At 36.4% G+C, this 20,520-nt stretch overlaps 1 protein-coding gene across 1 annotated transcript in view; it reads left to right on the top strand.

Moving 5' to 3' along the window:
• COL24A1 (collagen type XXIV alpha 1 chain) overlaps nucleotides 1-20,520 on the top strand; it is a 374,970-nt gene that overhangs the window by 189,291 nt on the left and 165,159 nt on the right. The window contains exon 25 of the mRNA XM_077771041.1: nucleotides 20,233-20,286. Within this exon, the coding sequence (XP_077627167.1) occupies nucleotides 20,233-20,286 (54 nt within the window). The remainder of the gene's footprint in view (nucleotides 1-20,232; nucleotides 20,287-20,520) is intronic.

The following is a 20,520-nucleotide window of genomic DNA, read 5'->3' as shown; positions in this document are numbered from 1 at the left end:
AAGAAAATGTGCAGTAAGTCATTTAATTTTTGAGGAACCTCCTACTATAGTGGCTGCACCAAATTATGTTCCCATCAGTAGTGCACAGGCTTACTTTTCTCTATATCCTCATCAACGCTTGTTATTTCTTATCTTTTTGATAACAGCCATTCTAACAGGTATAAGGTGAAATGTCATTGTAGTTTTGATTTGCATTTCCCTGATGCTGAGTGATGCTGAATATCTTTTTGTGTACCAGTTGGCCATCTGTATATCTTCTTGGGAAAAATATCGACTCTGATCCTCTGTCCTTTTAAATCAGATTGTCTGGGGTCTTTTTTGCTGTTCAGTTGTATTATTAATTCTTTATGTATTTTAGATATTAACCCCTTATCAGATATACAATTTTTAAATATTTCTCCCATTCAGTAGGTTGTCTTTTAATTTTGTTGAGATTTGCTTTGCTGTGCTGAAGCTTTTAGTTTAATGTAATCCCATTTGTTTATTTTGCTTTTGTTGCCTTTGCCTTTGGAGTCAAATCCAAAAACTCATCACCAAGACAGATGTCGAGCAATTGATATCTTAACCCTACAAAAAGTGATGAAAAAGGAATGAACTATTTCAAAAACATCAATTTATATCAATGGTCTGAGGAAAACATACTGGAATAAGTTTTTATAGCATACTTTTTAAATTGCATGACTATGAATTTCCTTCTGTCTGGAAATATCTTAGACGTAGCATGCATGCCTGTCAGGTTCCAGGAAACGTCTATGATGAAGAATTTCAAAAAAACTTTATATCATGTAGTATTGATATTAATGAAATTCTATTAAATACTTCTTTTTAAAATATGATATAAAATTTAGTGATTGTTAATCTGTATTAAAATTTTTATTTTTATTTATCTTTAATTTTTTTTACATTTTTTAAAATTTTTATTTTTGAGAGACAGAGCACAAATAGGGGAGAGGCAGAGAGAGAGGGAGACACAGAATCCAAAGCAGGCTCCAGGCTCTGAGCTGTCAGCACAGAGCCTGATGTGGGGCTCAAACTCACGAACCGTGAGATCGTGACCTGACCTGAAGTCGGACGCTCAACCAACTGAGCTACCCAGGCGCCCCTAGAATTTTTATATTTCAGGATCGCCTGGATGGCTCAGTTGGTTAAGCGTTTGCCTTCAGCTCAGGTCATGATCTCGCGGTTTGTGAGTTTGAGCCCCGCATCAGGCTCTGTGCTGACAGCTCAGAGCCTGGAGCCTGCTTCAGATTCTGTGTCTTTCTCTCTCTCTGTCCCTCCCTTTCTCTCTCTCTTTCTCTCTCTCTCTCTCTTTCCTTCCCTCCCTCAAAAATAATAAACATTAAAAAACATTTTTTAAATAGAGTTTTTATGTTACAGAAAGTAGTGTAGCTTAATGTCTTTTTAATGAGATATCAATTTGGCATGCCAACTGAAATTCAATCACTTACATTTATTTTAAAACAAAGTAAGCTCTCTATAACAATGATTTTGTTTTCTGTAGTAGAATTGCCAGAGGTTATTTATTGTTAAAGAATCAGTTGTGTTTTTTCCATTGGTGTCCATAGACATACAGATATGACATGCCCAGCACAAAAGCCTGTCCAGTGGTCATTTATTTTATTTTTATTAAGTTTTTAGTTAATATAACTTAGATAAAACAGAAAGACTATGTATGTTTTGAATAAGGCAATTTTGCTGGTAATGTTTCCTCTCTCCATGCCAACTATACTAACTTGCGTTTATTCCCCTGTATTGGGGCTCTAGATGGTAAGCAGGGGGTTTCATCTTGGTTTTCTAATTATCTAGCACATGTCTGGTGTTTGGTAGAAATTCAGCAAATATGTTTTGGATTGAAATACCTCCCAGCCTAAAGGGGACTAGAGTCAGCTCCATTCTACGTGTATTTGCCAACATCTGTGTGCTCATCTACTTATGGTAGGCAATTCTAAAACACTTCAGTGTCACATAGGAATCGGGACAGGGATGTTAAGGAATTGGTCCAGACACCAAAACGGTTCCTTACCTATGAGGAAATAGGGACTAATAGTTATTAAAGCATTTGTTGATGTCATGTACTATTTTACATTTTTTGAAGGGGAGATACCAATACTATCTCTCTCACAGTATTTGTTTTTTTATTATTATTTTATTTATTTTGAGAGAGAAAGAGAGAGGTGAGCAGGAGCAGGGGAGGGTCAAAGAGAGAGAGGGAGAGAGAATCTCAGATATGGAGCCCGACGTAGGGCTCAAACCCACAAATGGTGAGATCATGACCCAAGGTGAAGTCAGACACTTAACCAACTGAGCCATTCAGGTGCTCCACTATTTTACATTTAATATCTCATATATGCCTAAGGTTTTGGAACCGAAGGTTATCCCTTTATCTCTGTAGGATGAGCATGAAATACACACTAATGGCTTTTCTTTCTTTCCGTGGTCAATATTTTACTATTTTGGCCAGTCAGTATTAATACAACACAGAGAAAAATAAGAATCTCAAATTTCAGTTTGAATATTGAAAAGTGAAAAGAAACTACCATAAAACAATGTGGTTCTCTTAGTTGAATAATTGTTACATTTGAAGGAAAAGTTATGGATGTGATATTTTAGAAAAAGCATGAGTTTTGAGGTAATATGGATTTGAATTCTAAACTTGAAATTCATCTTCATTTGTAAAACCTATAGTGAAAATGTCTTTTGCATGTTTATTTGCATATTTACATTTACATATATATCTTTATTACATGTTTATTGTTTACATGTTTATCATTTTATGTATGTATTTATCTTTACATATTTATTAGAAAATGAGAACTGCTTGAGATGCAGCCTGTGCATAAAAGGTGCTTAATAAATGTCAGTCGTTGTATCTGTTGCTGCTACTCCCCTTGGATAAAAAAGAATAACAAGAACATTCTGTTTCTATTTTTTGTTCAAGTTTCTCGTGGAGGTAGTATTAACACAAGTACTCTAGGACATTGTGTTGGAAGGTCCCCAAGTCCACTCCCAGATATAATGATTTATTAGAAGGACTTGCCAAACTCAGCATATAATTATACTCGTGACTATGATTAATTACAGTGAAAGGCTACAGAGCAAAGTCAGCAAAGGGAAAAAGCGCATGGAGGGAAGTAGAAGAAACCAGTATATAGCTTCCCAGAATCTTCTCTCAATAGGCTCAAACAGGACTAGCTCATGAGTTGTGACAATGTTTGTGAAATATAGTCTACCAGAAAAGCTCATTAGAAACTCAATACCCAAGGTTTTCATTGAGTGCTGCTCATATAGGTACCCTTGGCCTAGCACCTATCAAAATTCCAAACTCCAAGGAGAAAAGCAGGTACTCAACATAAACTAAATTGTTTGCACAGTGTAGGCAGTCTGAAAAGAAGCATTCTTCTCAGTTCCAGAAATGGTGGGAATCATTCCCAAATCCAAGGTCCCAGATATCAGTAAAGGGCCATTGTAAGGATAGCAATCTGGTAAGCAGGCCATTGTAAGGATTGTAATCTCGGGCCTGCTGTGTTAAGTGTTTTCTGTACAGACATGCAGATACAGTGTTCACAGGAGGCAGAATTTGAGGAATATGCCATAATATCTTCCAAATAACTGGTGATTTATCACACAAGTAAGTCATGAAAAAGTATTACCATCCCTCTAGGGAACATTTTAGAGTTGCAGATAGACACTCAAACTATCTATAGGAAGTGTGAAAGTGGGTTCATTCCTCTCCCTATTAAAACTCAGAACCACCTAAAATTGGAACTGCACTCTGCCCTCCCTCTCTGCAGTATCTAGCTTAGTATGTAACTGGTTGCTGCATAATTAGAACAACCTGTGTAACATCTGTGGCAGGTTTAGCACATCAGTTAATGATGGTCTTGAGATTCCAGTCATTAAGGAATGAGAATATTGCTTCTTGTTTTTGTTTTTTTTTCCCCTCTGTTTATTGCACGTCTCCAAAGCAAGGGAAGGAACATACAAAATCATATGCAAGGGAAACTTCCAAAGGGCTTGTATCTTGAATAATAACACGGAGTAAGCCTGTTTGGCTAGACATGGTACCTAAGAGATAATTGAGTTGCAGTCTTGTCCTCTTATTAGATGGTCTTCCAGAATTTAACTTTGGTGGAACTGTCCCATGTATACACACACATATATATACAGGCCCACCCCATTTCTACATTTAGAAGGAAAGCTTCTAAATTCATTCTATAAGACCAGCATTACCCTGATAACCAAAACCAGATGAAGACACTAAAAAAAAAAAGAGAGAGAATCACAAGCCAATGTCTCTGATGAACTTAGATGCAAAAATTCTCAACAAAATATTAGCAAATTGAATCCAAAAATTACCACATTAAATGAAAAATTAACACATTTAAAAAATTACCATAATTGAGGTGTCTGAGTGGCTCAGTTGGTTGAGTGTCTTCCTCTTGATTTTGGCTCAGGGTGTGGATCTCACGGTTTGTGAATTCAAGCCCTGTACTGGGTTCCATGCTGACAGTGTGGAGTTGACTTGGGATTCTGTCTCTCCCTCTCTCTGCCCCTTCCCCACTCGCTCACTCTGTCAAATTAAGTAAATAAACTTAAGGAAAAAAAATTAACACAATCAATAGGGATTTTTCCCCAGGAAATGCAAGCATGGTTCAATATCTGCTTATTAATTATTGTGATACATCACCTCAAGAGAAAGGATAAAAACCATATGATCATTTCAGTAAATGCAAAAAAAAAAAACATTTTACGAAGTGCAACATTGATTGATGAAAAAAACCTCAGTGAAGTAGGTTTAAATGCAACAGCACTTGAACATAATAAAGACCATATATGAAAAACCCATAGTAAATCTCATATTCAATGAGGAAAAACTGAGAGCTTTTTTCCTAAGGTAAGAAACAAGACAAGGATATCCACTTTCACCACCTTTATTTAGCATAGTTTTGGAAGTCCCAGCCACAGCAGGCAGATAACAAAGAAATACAAGGCATCTAAATCAGTAAGGAAGAAGTCAAACTTTCACTATTCACATGTGATATAACACTACATAGAGAAAACTCTAAAGACTCTACCAAAAAACTGCTAAAACTGCCAAATGAGTTCGGGAAAGTTGCAGGATACAAACTCAATGTATAAAAATTCTTTTGCACTGCTGTACACTAGTAATGATATAGCAGAAAAAGAAATTAAGAAAACAATCTCATTTACAATTGCACCAAAAATAATAAAATCCTAGGAATACAGAAGTTAAATTTTTAACCAATGAGGTAGAAGTGTACTGTCAAAATTATAAAACACTGATAGAAGTAATTGAAGACAATACAGCAAAAGGAAAACTATTCCATGTTTATGGATTAGAAGAACAAATATTATTAAAATTTACATATTACCCAAAGCAGTCTACAGATGTAATACAATCCCTATCTGAATCAACAGCATTTTTCACAGAACTAGAACAAATTAGACTAAAATTTGTATAGAACCACAAAAGACATCAAATAGCCAAAGCAACCCTGAAAAGAAGAACAAAACTGGAGGTGTCACAATCCCAGATTTTTAGTATGCTACAAAGCTATAGTAATCAAAACACTATGGTACTGGCACAAAAACAGACATATAGGTTAATGGAACAGAATAGAGTCCAGAAATAAACCACCATTTTATGTTCAATTACAAATTGGACAGATACCTGCAAAAAATGAAACTGGACAACTTTCTTACACTATACACAAAAATAAATTTAAAATCGATTGAAGACCTAAATGTGAGGCGTGAAACCATAAAAATCCTAGAAGAAAGCATAGGCAGTAATTTCTCTGACATTGGCCATAGCAACATCCATAGTAACGTCTCCTGAAGCAAGGGAAACAAAAGCAAAAATAAACTTTGGGAGTACATCTAAATGAAAACCTTCTGACGAGATCAGGTATGTTCAGGGTGGTAAGGCCATAGACCAAAATGAAAACCTTCTGCACAGCAAAGGAAATAATCAACAAAATTAAAAAACAATGTACAGAATGGGAGAATATATTTGCAAATGACATATCTGATCAAATGTTAGTATCAAAAATATATAAAGAACTTATATAACCCAACACCAAAAAAACAATCCAATTTAAAAATGGGCAGAAGACATGAACAAACATTTCTCCAAAGCAGATATACAGATGGTAGATAGACACATGAAAAGATCCTCACGTAATTCATCATCAGGGAAATTCAAATTAAAACTACCATGAGATACCACCTCATACCTGTCAGAATAGCTAAAATCAAAAACACAAGAAACAGCAAGTGTTGATGAGGATATGGAGAAAAAGGAACCCTCTTTTGCTGTAGGTGGTAATGCAATCTGATGCAGCCACTGTGGAAAACAGTATGGGGATTCCTCAAAAAAAGTGAAAAATAGTATTGCCATATGGTCCAGTAATCACAGAACTGGTTATATATCTAAAGAATACAAAAACACTAATTCGAAAGGATATATACACCTAATGTTTTTACAGCAATATTAACAATAACCAAATTATGGAAGCCTGTCACATGTCCATCAATAGAAAAATGGATAAAGAAGATGTGGTACACACACACACACACACACACACACACACACACAGAGAGAGAGAGAGAGACAGAGAGAGGAATATTATTCAGCTATTAAAAAAAAATGAAATCTTGCCATTTCCAACATTGATGGATCTAGAGGGTATAATGTTAAGTGAAATAGGTCAGAGAATGATAAATACCATATGATTTCACTCATATGTGGAATTTAAGAAACACAAATAAAAAAAAATACCAAAAAAAACAGATTTTTAACTACATACCACAAATTGATGTTTACCAGAGGGGAGATAGTTGGGCAAATGGGTGAAATAGGTGAAAAGAATTAAGAGTACACTTGTCATGATGAGCACTGAGTAACGTATAGAATTGTTGAATCACTGTGTTTTACACCTGAAACTAGTATAATACTATATGTTAGCTATAATTGAATTTTTAAAAAGGAACCCAACATCCAATTTATGCCTTATGTTTATTCTATATATATTTACTTGCTCTGTGCCAAGTAAGGTGCTAGGTAATGAGATTACCTGAGATGAACCTCAAGATGAACAGAACATAGTCCATTCTCAAAGAGCTTATAAAAGTTTAGACTTTTTTTTAAAAAATGAGTTTAAAGAAAAGAATAAATAAAGATCTATGAGAGATCATAAAATCTGCCTTCTGTAGAATGTTGTCAGTAGATAGTTTCTCTAGTGATGTTGAAGATCCAGAATGCCAGATACACCTCTCTCCCTGTGAAAAAAAAATACTACAATTTAAAAAAAAATAGATCTCTTTATCTCCTGCTCAAAAGATTTTAAGTATCTTTAAAAACCTGAGTGCTTTTCATTTTCTTTATAGAATCTTAGTGATGGAAACTTTGAGAGAGATTATAGAATTTTAGTACTGGAATGTATGAGATTACCTAGTCTATCCTCTGTTTTTTAGGATTGGGAAGATGAGGCCCAAACTGGTTCCATGACTTGCTTCATGAATGAGGATCTAAACTAGAACTTAAGTCTTCAGTGATCTACCAATACACACTGTTATTTTCCTCAGTTTTAGGTAGAGATTTTGGTGGAAGAGGGGTTTGATGGGAGGCATCAGACAACAGATTTTATGACTTTAATTTTGTTTTCATATAGAATCCATGCCAAAAAACAAACAAACAAACAAAAACCTCAAGACAAATGAGATCTGCATGAAAGAATGCAAAGCTAATTTAATGCTTTATATGTGGGAAAAAATGTGCTGTGATTATAAGCACATACTCTTTTCTGTGAATGATCTTGCTAGTTTATTAGAGTTTTAGGGAGAGCTTACAGTTCCAATGTTTTGCAACACAAGTGTCATGGCAAGAGAATTTCTCTCATTTCTCATCCAACTTATTTCTTTAATAAATAATTTAAGAAGTTCAAGATTAGGTGGTAGCCCTATGTTGATACTCACCTAATCAGCTTTGATTTATTGCCATGAGACTCGTTCAAAAGACAACGGATGCCAGGCAATTTAGTGCAGAGAGGACAGCATCATTCGCCTTTCTATTCTCAAGCTTCTCATAACATAAGTGTGAGTAAAAGCATCTGTTGAGTAGACATTCCAGGCATATTCTTTTAATTGCCAGAATGTCCTGAGGCAGAGCTTCATTCTGAACTTTTATTTCATGACTCCATGTATGATCCAAGGTACTAAGAATCAAGTAGTTGTTAGGGAAATGTCAGAGACTGAAATCCTTATTTGGACCGTGAGCAGATCATTGAGTTATATATTTTAGAAAACATGTATATCCAAATGCCAAGAGTCTGAGGTGGGGAAACTGATGTCACAATAAACTATTGTCCAGTCAGGAAACTCTAAAATAATGAAATGCTTGTCTATATTCTTAAATTTAACTGACTATATAAAGTATTCCACATTATTCATTAATGTCTGGCATGTATTATATTCTCAAATAATGTTTGTTGACTAAATGAATTAATTTATTTTAGAGCATGTATATACTTTTTAAATTGTTAATGAATGCGGGCTTTCTATATAATTGGCTTTTCTTTAGTAAGTCACCAGACTTACAAGTCTTTAGTAAGTGTTTATAGATACCTTATCTTCACTTTTCAGATAATTTAAATTAATAAGGCCAATTAGGCACATTCCTGGTTTCAAAGACAGTAGATAGCCCAGATAAGTAATCACTGTTTTTATTTACTTGTACATAATTCCAAAAAAAAAAAAATGGGAGCTATCTATCTCCTATATTCAGTAACAGGCATGACCTAGCATAATCACTGTACTATGTGGCTTCTTCATTTGGTTTATTTGAATTCTTGGGCACTAGATATTGATGTAATGATAGTGTCTGCATACAGTGTAAATGTACCTTACTTGAAAGAGAAGTACACTTAAAGACTGTTTTGTAAAATGAGTCAAATACTCTGGAAAATATATTAGAATAAGCTATAATTTTTTGCTGCAAAAGTGTCCTCAGTTTTTGGTGAGCTTGAAAACTTTTATCCCCTATCTATCAAGAAAAGATTTATCGCTCAGTACAAAGGGAAAGGGATGTATATCTCATGCCAGATACTATCTCAGAGTATCTCCCGCAGTTGCATTTGGGATACATTCCAAATGCTATTTTCTTATTCCTTGGACTTACAAGCCAATCCCCAGAAACCATATACATGTAAAGAACAATTTCCTCCCTTTTATTTAAACAGCATTAAGCATTCAGTTTATCTTATGGATAATGTCATTACCCAAGCATTAAAAGTAGGCTCAACATCACTCATCACTCATCATAGGGAAATACAAATCAAAACCATGATGAGATATCATCTCACTCCTGTCAGAATGGCTAAAATTAACAACAAGAAATAACAGGTGTTGGTGAGGATGTAGAGAAAGGAGATCACTCCTGCACAGTTGTTGGAATGCAAACAGGTGCGGCCACTCTGGAGGTTCCTCAAAAAAGTTAAAATAGAACTACCCAATAACTCAGCAGTTGGACTACTAGGTAGTTACCCAAAGAATACAAAAATAGAGATTTGAAAGGATACATCCACCTAGATGTATATAGCAACATTATCAACAATAGCCAAACTATAGAGAGAACCCAAATTTCCATTGACTGATGAATGGATAAAGAAAATGTGGCATATATATACAATGGAATAATACTCAGCCATCAAAAAGAATGAAATCTTGCCATTTGCAATGATGTGAATGGAGCTATATTGTATTATGCTAAATTAAATAAGTCCGAGAATGACAGACACCATACAGTTTCACTCATATGTGGAAAGGAAATGAGTGGAGGGGAGATGGGCTAGATGGGTGATGGTTATTAAGGAAGGCACTTGTGATGAGCACTGGGTATTGAATGTAAGTGACAAATCACTGAATTCTACTCCTGAAACCAGTATTGCAGTGTATGTTGACTAACTAGAATTTAAAGTTTAAAAAAATCATAAAAAATAAAAGGCTTGAGGTGTATACCTTAGTAGCTACACTACTGACACATATCTTGTCAAAGGAAAGATTTAAAAGGGAAATGTACCTTTACTAATTGCGGCATACTTTTAGTTATTTCTGACATTTTCATTAATAAAGATCAGTTTTATAGACCAATAATAGTCATGTATTTAGCATACTTTCAGTGCCTTTGTGTGGACTCACTGATACTTTGCAGTAATTCCATAGCCCTCAGTGGACTGAGACTTATATTTAGGGAAAATCTGTGGGCACAAATTGGATACTGTAGAAGCAGACTGCTGCAATGGAATTTTGCTACAAGGTATTTCACTTGAGGAATGAGAAAGAGGATGCAAGATTGAATAGATGAAGAAGTCAAATTGACAGGGTCCTACTTAAATCTCAGCCATCCCTATAGAAAGCTCTGAATTCTTCATAACTTATCGTGTTGGGCTGGATGGCTGGGCTTTTGTTCTCTAACTCAGGTACTCTAACTCATAGTATATGGGCCACCCTGGGAAGGGTGTAACTTTGGTCAAGAAGACCCTCTGAAGCTGATTGCCCTCTTGGGCAATACCTTCTTCCTTGATGGAGTATCTAGGTGGCCCATCTTGATGTTCACTGCAGTGTACTCCTTGTTTTAGTTGAATTAACTTCATATCCTTACAGGTAGATGCTCCCTTAGGATTCTGCTGGATATTCTTCCTGAGGAAAAACTCAGAAAAGGAGTAAGGGTGGGGCGCCTGGGTGGCTTAGTCGGTTAAGTGTCCGACTTTCGCTTAGGTCATGATCTCACGGTTCGTGGGTTTGAGCCCCGCGTCGGGCTCTGTGCTGACTGCCAGCTCAGAGCCTGGAGCCTGTTTCAGATTCTGTGCCTCCCTCTCTCTGACCCTCCCCTGCTCACGCTGTTTCTCTCTCCTAGAAATAAATAAATAAAACAAAAAAAAAATTTTAAATAAAAAAAAAAAAGAAAAGGAGTAAGGGTACAAATGATAGCCCCTACTGCATCTAGTTTTAGGACCGCAAATGATATCAATCTTCCCCCTCTTTCTGATGATCAGAGTAAATTAACTATGCCACAATGGTGACTTTTCCTTGCTTTCTGGTACCCAGATACAGAGAACTTGAAGTGCTTACCGGGCAGCCATAGTTTGCAGTTCAATGGAACTCTTACTGTACCATCTGATAAAAATATGTCCTCTTTGGGCACCAGGACCTCTATTCCAGCAGTGCTAATATTTTGTGGGGATGGAAACTACAGGCAGAGATATTGGGGGTGGTAGTAAATAGGATTAATTCTGCTTTCACCCCTTGGTTCCAAGGCCAATGAATATTTCCTGTTGGAGACCCAGTACCGCATAACTCTGTTTGGTTCAATGTGTATACTTTTTCATCCTCTGAGTGATGCTTTATCCTTAAAAAGTATCACCTCCTAGCTGGCACTTTAACTGCTCCTTTAGCAGGCTATTCCAATGCTCTGTCAGGTTGGAAGCTTCTTGTAGTCATGTGATATAACTATTAAATCCCATGAACATAGGCCAACTGTCACAACTTATTTGCTATAAAATGGGTGTTGTGCTCTGACACAATTTTGGGGGGATCTTGTAAGGCAGATACTTTGTAAGATATCAGATACCGCTGCTAATTGAGGCCTGAGGGTGGGAAAACAACCTACTCCCAGAGTATGTCATTTCTGTTAGAATAAATCTTTGACCTTTCGAGAGTGAACTGGCCCCCCAAGTAGCTGATTGTTCTCCTCAAAGAATGGCATCATTTCATAGGCACAGTGTTGTCCTCTGTTGTTTGCAGTGTGACTATTCAGTGACAGCAGTATTAATTTAGCTTTGTTAAATGGGAACCCATGATGTCAGGCTCATGCATATACTTTCCATCTCTCCCACCATGCCCATTTCATTCATATGCCCATTATCTAGCACTGAAGTGACTAATGACCAAGACTTGCTGACGTCAACTTTCTGAATCATTCTGGATCCTTCCATTAATTCTTCCATGTTTGACCTTCTCTAGTAGGCATTAACATTTGATACAAATGTTTTGTGTCTAGTGTACCCATCTAAACCCCTCGTTCTCAAATCTTGTTCCTAGTGTTAGTCTTCTTCCTTTCAAGGGCCTAGCCAACCAGCAGGGTCACTCACAAATACCCACTAGTCTGTATATATTCTAACCTGAAGCCACTTCTTCTTCCCAAAAAGTGAATGGTCTGGGAGCACTACCAGAAATTCTGCTTATTACAAATATTCCCTTGCCATTGCCTTTTAAGATCTTCCAAGTGAAGCTATAGTGCTGCTTCTATCCATTTTTAGTTTTCAACTGCATAGTATATTAGTTCAGGCTGCTATAATGAAATACAATAGTCTGAGTGGCTTAAACAACAAACATGTATTTCTCACACTTCTGGAGGTTGTAAGTCTAGCATCAAGGTACTGACAGATCCAGTGATTGGTAAGGGCTCTCCTTCTGATTTGTAGATGGCTGACTTTTCAGTGTATCCACACATGGCAAGAGAAAAAGGGCTAGTTCTCTTCTTATAAGGATGTTAATCCCATCATGGGAGCTCCACTCTCATCACCTAATTATTTCCCAAGAGCCTGACCTCCAAATACCATCACAATGGAGCTTCAACATATGAACTTTGAGGGGACACAAGCATTCAGTCTGTAGCATTAAGCCTACCCATCCATAAATCAAGTTTGGACATTTTCCTTCTCAAGCAGCTGGACCTTGGTGTTCTCCTAGATAGCCACAGGTATCTGGTGAAAAAGAAGATGGGGTTCTAGACTACTTGTTCATTCAGTTTGCCTGTACCTCTGTTGTGCTCATATTCTATCTCACAGTGTACTGGAACCATATATCTTGTGTCTGATACGACTCAGCTTATTACTGATAGATCCAGATGCATGGTCATTTGGCCTCATGGTTAGGTGCTCAGTCTTTACCCCAGCCTAGCACCATACTAGAATTTGATTTTCAAAACACAAATAATTCTCTGGTACAAATGGCATGGCCTTGCTTCAAAGCTCAAGGAGCCTGTTATGTCCTTCCTATTGTGGCTTGCTGTGAGCTCTACATGGCTTCTTTTCCCACCTCTAATGTCTCTAAAACCATATGGTCTGCCTGGTCATATGGCCCAAGTGGCAAAGCTGTTTACCTCAAAGCTTAGACCCACTACAGGACTTTGCACAATCTCTTGAGGTCCTTGCCAGGGTGTTAAATCCTATACCTTTGAACAGTACCCCCAAGTTAATAAACTCTTTCATATCTAATTTATGTTATATGTATATTTTTTATATTATGTTATGGCTCCCTTGATTAAGTACCTCTAAAATTGGGTTCCCACATAATTTCCCAGCTCTTACCAGTATACATTGGCTGGATCTTTCATTCCTTTGGGATATAGTCTATTTCTCCTATATCAGACATGGAAAGTTCCAGATGGGTTATGCTGTGACTTACCCCTAGTTATTGGCATAGTGGCCAAAATAGGATGTAGAGACAAATCCCGATTGGGGCACACATTTTCTGATAGGAGAGACTGCTAGCATTAAGAAGTAGGCCATTTCTGTAAGCTCATAGAGTTCAAAGGAGTCTGGTGGTTCAAAACCTTCAGGGACCTTTATCCATGTGTCTCCATGACAAATGTCAGGGGACATTTTCCTCCCTCAACCAAGGCCCTGACCTTGTTCTAACAGGCTTGTCTTGGTTAGAAATTTTACTTTCCCTAGAGTTTGATCATTCTGTTAAATCCTGGGCTTTTACTCAGTTTCTCTGTCCTTCAACAGGAGAAAATGAGAGCCTAAACAATGCTTTAGGGAGCTCTGGGGCATATATGGTCCATCAGAGTAATCCCATATTAGGCAAAAATGGACATGCCTTTATACCCTCACTTTAGTTAGTCTTTAGGTGTAGGGCTCTCTGCGGAGGCCTAGACTTTGAAGAAGTTGATTACAGCAGCAAGAACTTCCTTAAAAGGCTTTTGGGCAGCTCATCTCTGTTTCTATCACTGCTGCTGTATCTAATTTGTTTACTCATTCATTCAACACATATTTATTAATTATCTTCTATATGGCAGGGAGTATGCTAGGTATAAGGGATACAGTATCAGATAAGGCATTATTCTTGCCTTGTAGAGCAATGCAGACTAATGAACTTGTAGAACATGGAGACAAATGAACTTGAGGTTACAGCTTCCTGAATGGTAAAGGATGAGGCAAACAAACTAAAGTAGCTTACACCAAGTCACACTGTCAAACAACTATCTCCTTAGCTTATAGATTTCATTTGAAAATAGGGGTGAAGTGATCCAAAGGTTAGCTTTCTAGAACAGTGATGTATTTTCAAATAAACAGAAAAGGTTTATTCATGTTTGTCAGATCATAAAATTACCCCTAAGTGGAAAAGTGTGAAGAAACATTATGGAGAAAAAAAAATAGACAGTATCCTCCTTTTGACCATATACTTTCTGTGTATAGTCAACTCCATAAGTTTTCTTTTTTCATCCTGCTTTCTAAATGTTATTACTCTTGGCCTCTCCTTTTCTCAGTCCACAAACTCACTTTGGTGACTCACCTACTTTCTAGGTCTTTACTGTCTATTTGCTGATTATTCACAAATATTTATCCTTAGCTCTAGAATTGTGTACTTAATTGTGCAGTGACTATTCCTATCAGAACATCCAATATATATCTTGTATTTATTGTATATAAAAAGGAATTCCTCTTTCTTATCCAGATAGACTACACATACTTTATTTCCACTTGTCTATAAGTTTCCCATATCTGTCCAGGCTGACCACAGTCTGTATTTTCATTGTCCTGAACAAACATGTGAAGGTATGAGAACTTAACATGGAGAAATAAATATTAGATATAGAAGTACATTTTCCCATGTAGTGCTTCAAGTTGTCATTTTCTCATGTCTGACCAATCTTCAGTTTCTCCTACCCTCAAATTTTGTACTAGATTGCATCATGTAAAATTACCAGTCTTTAAGGTAAAAATCAAATATCAGCAATTTCATGTAGTACAACCGAGTACTATTTTTGTTGTGGTAAGATGACTTCTAAAATTTTTATTTTTAAATAGACAGTACACACTAATGCAAACATTGAAGCTAGTATGTTTCTAAGATGAAACAGAGCTACATCCCAGGGAATTAACCTTATATATAACATTTTCAAGTGAATTTAAAGAGCTTTAGGATCTGAGAATTTTTTTTAATCTTGCAAATGCAATTGTTTCCACATTGAAAATTTGAAACAATATAGACAAGTTCTAAACCACAGTTCAGGCACAATTATCAAGTCTAAGAATTTCATGTAAAAAATTTTTTTAACATTTTAGTTTCAAGTAGGAAATACTCTAATTTTTTTTTAATAGTTTATTGTCAAATTAGTTTCCACATAACACTCAGTGCTCATCCCCACAAGTGTCCTCCTCCATGCCCATCCCCCCCTCCCCCCACATCCATCAGTCCTCAGTTTTTGTCAGCATTCAAGAGTCTCTCATGGTTTGCTTCTCTCCCTTTCCCCCACCATTTCCGCCCTTCTTCTCCCCCTTGTTCCTCCGTCAAGCTCCTCCCAATCCTCCTATACGTGCAAACATATGATATTTGTCCTTCTCTGCCTGACTTATTTCGCTCAGCATAACACCCTCAAGGTCCATCCATGTTGCTACACCATGGAAATACTCTAATTTTATATGTCTTAAGTGAATAAGTAGGATGTGGTTACTTTTAAAAATGGAATTGGTGTATTTTAGATTTTCTACTGACTTTTGGAAAAAAGTAATACTTCTTTTCGGTTCGAACAAGAGATTTATAACACATGACTTTTTGGCCTTTTGAATTTCCACTTCAGCTAACAAAATCTTTAATTACATATTACATATGTAATTACATATGTACATACTATTACATATCCTATTTTATAAAAAAAATGAAGTGTTTTCAATTATTATAGAGTTGTCTAGCTCTTAACACACAGCATGTTTTGGTTCTAGGCTTTGTCATTTTCTTTAATGCGTGTAAGATGTGAAATCAGTGTTTTAAAATGTTTTTTAATGAAAATTATTGGCCAAAAAGATATAAATTGCTGATAATTTTTACAAATAAAGCCTATGGCTTCAATGACTTGTTTGGTAGCTCCTTTAAATACCCAAGAGAGGGGCACCTGGGTGGCTCAGTTGGTTAAGTGTCCAACTGCAGCTCAGGTCACGATCTCACAGTTTGTGTGTTTGAGCCCCATGTCAGGCTCTGTGCAGACAGCTCAGAGCCCTGATTCACATTCTGTGTCTCCCTCTCTCTCTGATCCTGCTCCACTCATGCTCTCTTTCTCAAAAAATGAATAAATATTTTATAAATAAATAAATACCCAAGAGAAATACTCTGTGAGCCATATAGTCTCTGTCACAACTACTCAATTCTGCCTTTGGAGAGCAAAGGTAGCCATAGAGAATAGGTAAATAATGGGCATTGCTGTGTTCCAGTAAAACTTATTTACAAAAAAAGGTAGCCATTCTTTGGAGTCATACTTTGCTGACTGCTACTTTATCTGACATTCTATAGTACTTTATCTTCTTGTAAAATTTTTACTGTATACTTTATATTTTAGTTATTAGTTATTTCTAAATTGACTAGTATAGTGCCTTATACCTGGTAGATAATCAATAACTAGCGAAATTTTATACATTTCATCTTTGGGAAACTGTACACCATTCCCGCAACACTAATTTAGAGGTTTTTTTCTCCAGAAGTGTATAGCTTGAAAATAGATATAAGAAACTAAAGAGAGGTTCCTGGGTGGCTTAGTCAGTTAAGCATCTGACTCTGGATTTCAGCTCAGGTCATGATCTCAGTGCTGTGAGATAGAACCCTGAGTCGGGCTCTGTGTTGGGCATGGAGCCTGCTTAAGATTCTCTCTCTCTTTCTCCCTCTGCCACTACCCTACTCACATTCATTCTCTCTCTCTCTCTCATACCCCCAAATAAACATTTATTTTAAAAAGAAACTAAAGAAAACTTGTGGGAAGAATCAGGCTCTTTTTTTTTAGGTTTATTTATTTTTTTGAGAGAGAGAGAGCTGGGGAAGAGTAGAAAGATAGGGAATGAGAGAATCCCCGGCAGGTTCCGCACTGTCAGCACAGAGCCTAAAAGGGGGCTCAAACCCATAAAATGCAAGATCATGATTGGAGCTGAGATCAAGAGTTGGATGCTTAACTGACTGAGTCACTCAGGCACTGCAAGAATCAAAGTCTTCATGAATTATATATGTTCTCCTAATTTTAGTTTCATTAAAGATGCCCTGTGGACAAGGATGTAAGTCTGTGAATTGCCTATTTTCCAGTGAGAACCTATCTTTTCCAAGTATGCCCTTTTGATGGACTGCACCTTCTAATTCTTAAATCAGAAATGACAATCTCAAATGTCCTATTGGGAGCAGGCAGGTAGTATAAATAAGTAAAATGGGGGCACCTGGGTGGCTCAGTTAGCTAAGCATCCGACTTTGGCTCAGGTCATGATCTCACAGTTCATGGGTTCAAGCCCCACGTTGGGTTCTGTGATGAAAGCTTGAAGCCTGGAACCCGTTTCAGATTCTGTACCTCCATCTCTCTCTGTCCCTCCCCTACTCATGTTCTGTATCTCTCTGTCTCAAAAATGAACAAATTATAAAAAAAATTTTTTTTTAAAGTAAAATGGATCAGGTATAAGAGACAAAAGCAATTGGTATGGACTGTGGTGAACTTAAGAGAGCATCTGAGTAGCAACTGCTGCTTAGATCTATCTGGTATTTGCCTTTGAAAATTCTTGCCTATGCTTGCTAGGACATCTGAAACTAGGAATCTTTTAAGTCTTTACATATAAAATCTTTTTACATAAAATCTCTGGATTTTTAAATCTTAGCACTTAATTCAGTTTCTGCCCATTAATAAGCAAGTGCTGTAAGCTAAACAGAATCATTCTGTAGGTGATAGGTGATATTGTTCTGGTATACAGAGTCAATATTGGGATAAGTCAAATGGGCGTACTCCATTCACTCATCTGGATTATATGTGTTAGGAAAAGGATTTTCTTTCCCTGGGTCAACACTAGTCTGCGTTCAGGTTCTGCTATTTTGTTTATTCTCTCACTAATAGTTATATTTCATTGTTGTGCTCAGATGTGATTAACTGACCATTGATCACTGATCGTCTCAGAGTGAAAGTGTTAATGCTCTTAAAATTAATAACCATAGAAATAAATTATTAGATCACTTCCGACTGGATATAACCACTAATATTAGCGTAGTGTTTAAGAATGTATACCTGTACTGTCCAATAGGTATATGCCGGTCACAAATGTCATTTAGCATTTTTCAGTAGCCGTATTTAAAAAGATAAAAAGAAGCAGATGAAATTGATTTTAGTACTATTTTATTTAAACCAATATCTCCAAAACATTATCATTTCAGTATGCAATCAACTTAAACAATTATTTGATTTTTTCTTTCGTTTTGTAACAAGTCTTTAAAATCTGTTATCTTTTACATTTACAACACATGTCAGTTTTGACCGGCTACATTTCAAGTGCTCAATAGCAACTTAAATGCATTTATACTATTTATTTACTTTTTAATGTTTATTTCTTAAACAGAGACAGAGCGTGAGCAGGGGAGGGGCAGAGAGAGAGGGAGACACAGAATCCAAAGCAAGCTCCAGGCTCCATGTTTCAGCACAGAGCCTGACACAGGGCTTGAACTCACAAACCGTGAGATCATGAATTGAGCCAAAGTCGGACACTTAACCGACTGAACCACCGAGGCACCCCTCATTTATACTATTTAAACTCATTGATCTCAGCAAGCTATTTAACTCATTGCCTTTTCTGTAGGGGCATCAGGATAATACTACCAAATATGATTATTGTGAGGATTAAATCAGGCACATAAGAAGTGCTTAGCATATGTTAGTATATCCATGATCACTAGATAGATTGACAGGTAGATAGAAAGGTAGGTATAGATAGGTAAGTAAGTAAATAGGTAGGTAGTTAGAGAGAAAGAGAAGAAATTGGTATGGATAGTGATATAAATGTATGTGAATAAAATTATGCCTTGTGCATTAACTTCAGTTAGTTTCAACACAGCAGATTGTTTTTCCATGATTTAGGTCCCTTCTATATGCTAACACATATTATTGTACAATAATCTATTCAAGCAAGGTCTTTGCTTGGTAGCTATTAAAAAGAAAATGCTTCCTACATCTTTAAATAACAGTAGAAAATAACTTCATAACTGAAGACAGGAGAAGTATTATGCTGTTGTTGTAAAGCTTGTCCTGTCTTGGTTTGTGTTTTCTGTACTGCTTGAAGTAGAACCCATAGAGACAAGGTGAATGAGCACTGAGCCTTGTTCACTCTGAAACAGTATTATGATGGCCTTCTTTCATTTCTTTCAGCACATTAATTTATTCTTTACTCAAGTGGTTTCCTCTGTCTAGAACAGTCTTCCACCTTTCTTCTCTTGCCTACAGACCTCCTCTTATTCTTCACTTTCAGATTATATGTCAAACTTGAGGTTTACCCTGACCATCTTTCTATAGGTCTTCTCTTTCACTCTCTGTCTGGGCATCATAGTGTTTTCTTTAGGAGCCAATATGATGATTTGTAATTATTCACTTTTTAATTTAATTATTTTGGTCTCTGTATAAGACTCTTTTGCCTTATGAGGACAAGACCTAGGTCTACTAATGAAACTTCAGGGAAGCAGTGTAGTACCTGGCGCAGAGCAGGCACAAAATATTTCTTGAGTGACAATGAATTAATGAATGGGCATGTGCTGGTATTAGACTTTCAAAGAAGTCACAGAAATGATTTCTTAAACTGATATACCCACATCAAGAAGCTATGGAAAAACTGCAATTCTTTAAAACATCCACTGGATTATAAATTCCATAAGGGCAGGGACTGTGTTTGGATTTGAAACTGAGTACCCCCCAGCACAGGGCCTGCCACCCCTTAGACATTCATATATATTTGTTGATTGAGTGAATAGATTAATTTTTCATGTGAAGTCATAGGTTGGACATCTAAACCAGGAAGAATTTCATTCTAATATAAAATTTAGGATGAGTTAGAAGGAAACATTGATTACAGGTGATTTAAAACAAAGATGCTATAATAGCAATGCAATAAATGTGTATTTTCTGTTATATTTTTTTCCTAAAAGGGATCTGTTGGTTTACCTGGAGAAGTTGGGATCGCTGGAAGCATTGGTGAAAAGGTAATTTCATTCATTTTTTTGATAGTCAGAATTCCAGGCTAAAGTAAAAGGAGAGACATTCATTTGGCATTTTATGTTAATTAAAAATCACTCATAACTTAAAATATATCACCTGTCCTAAATGTTTTAAATATATTGAATATAGCTTATAATGTGTATGTTTCTATTTTTAAAGGAAGGGCAGAGTACTCTTTAGGTTGTGATACTGTGCTCTGAAGACGAAAGATGAAACTG

Source organism: Crocuta crocuta, unplaced genomic scaffold (genome assembly GCF_008692635.1).
Source record: "Crocuta crocuta isolate KB4526 unplaced genomic scaffold, BGI_CrCroc_1.0 scaffold125, whole genome shotgun sequence".
In the NCBI taxonomy this organism is placed as follows: domain Eukaryota; kingdom Metazoa; phylum Chordata; class Mammalia; order Carnivora; family Hyaenidae; genus Crocuta; species Crocuta crocuta.
Note: the sequence above shows the minus strand (reverse complement) of the source record. Positions and strands in the feature narration are given on the sequence as shown.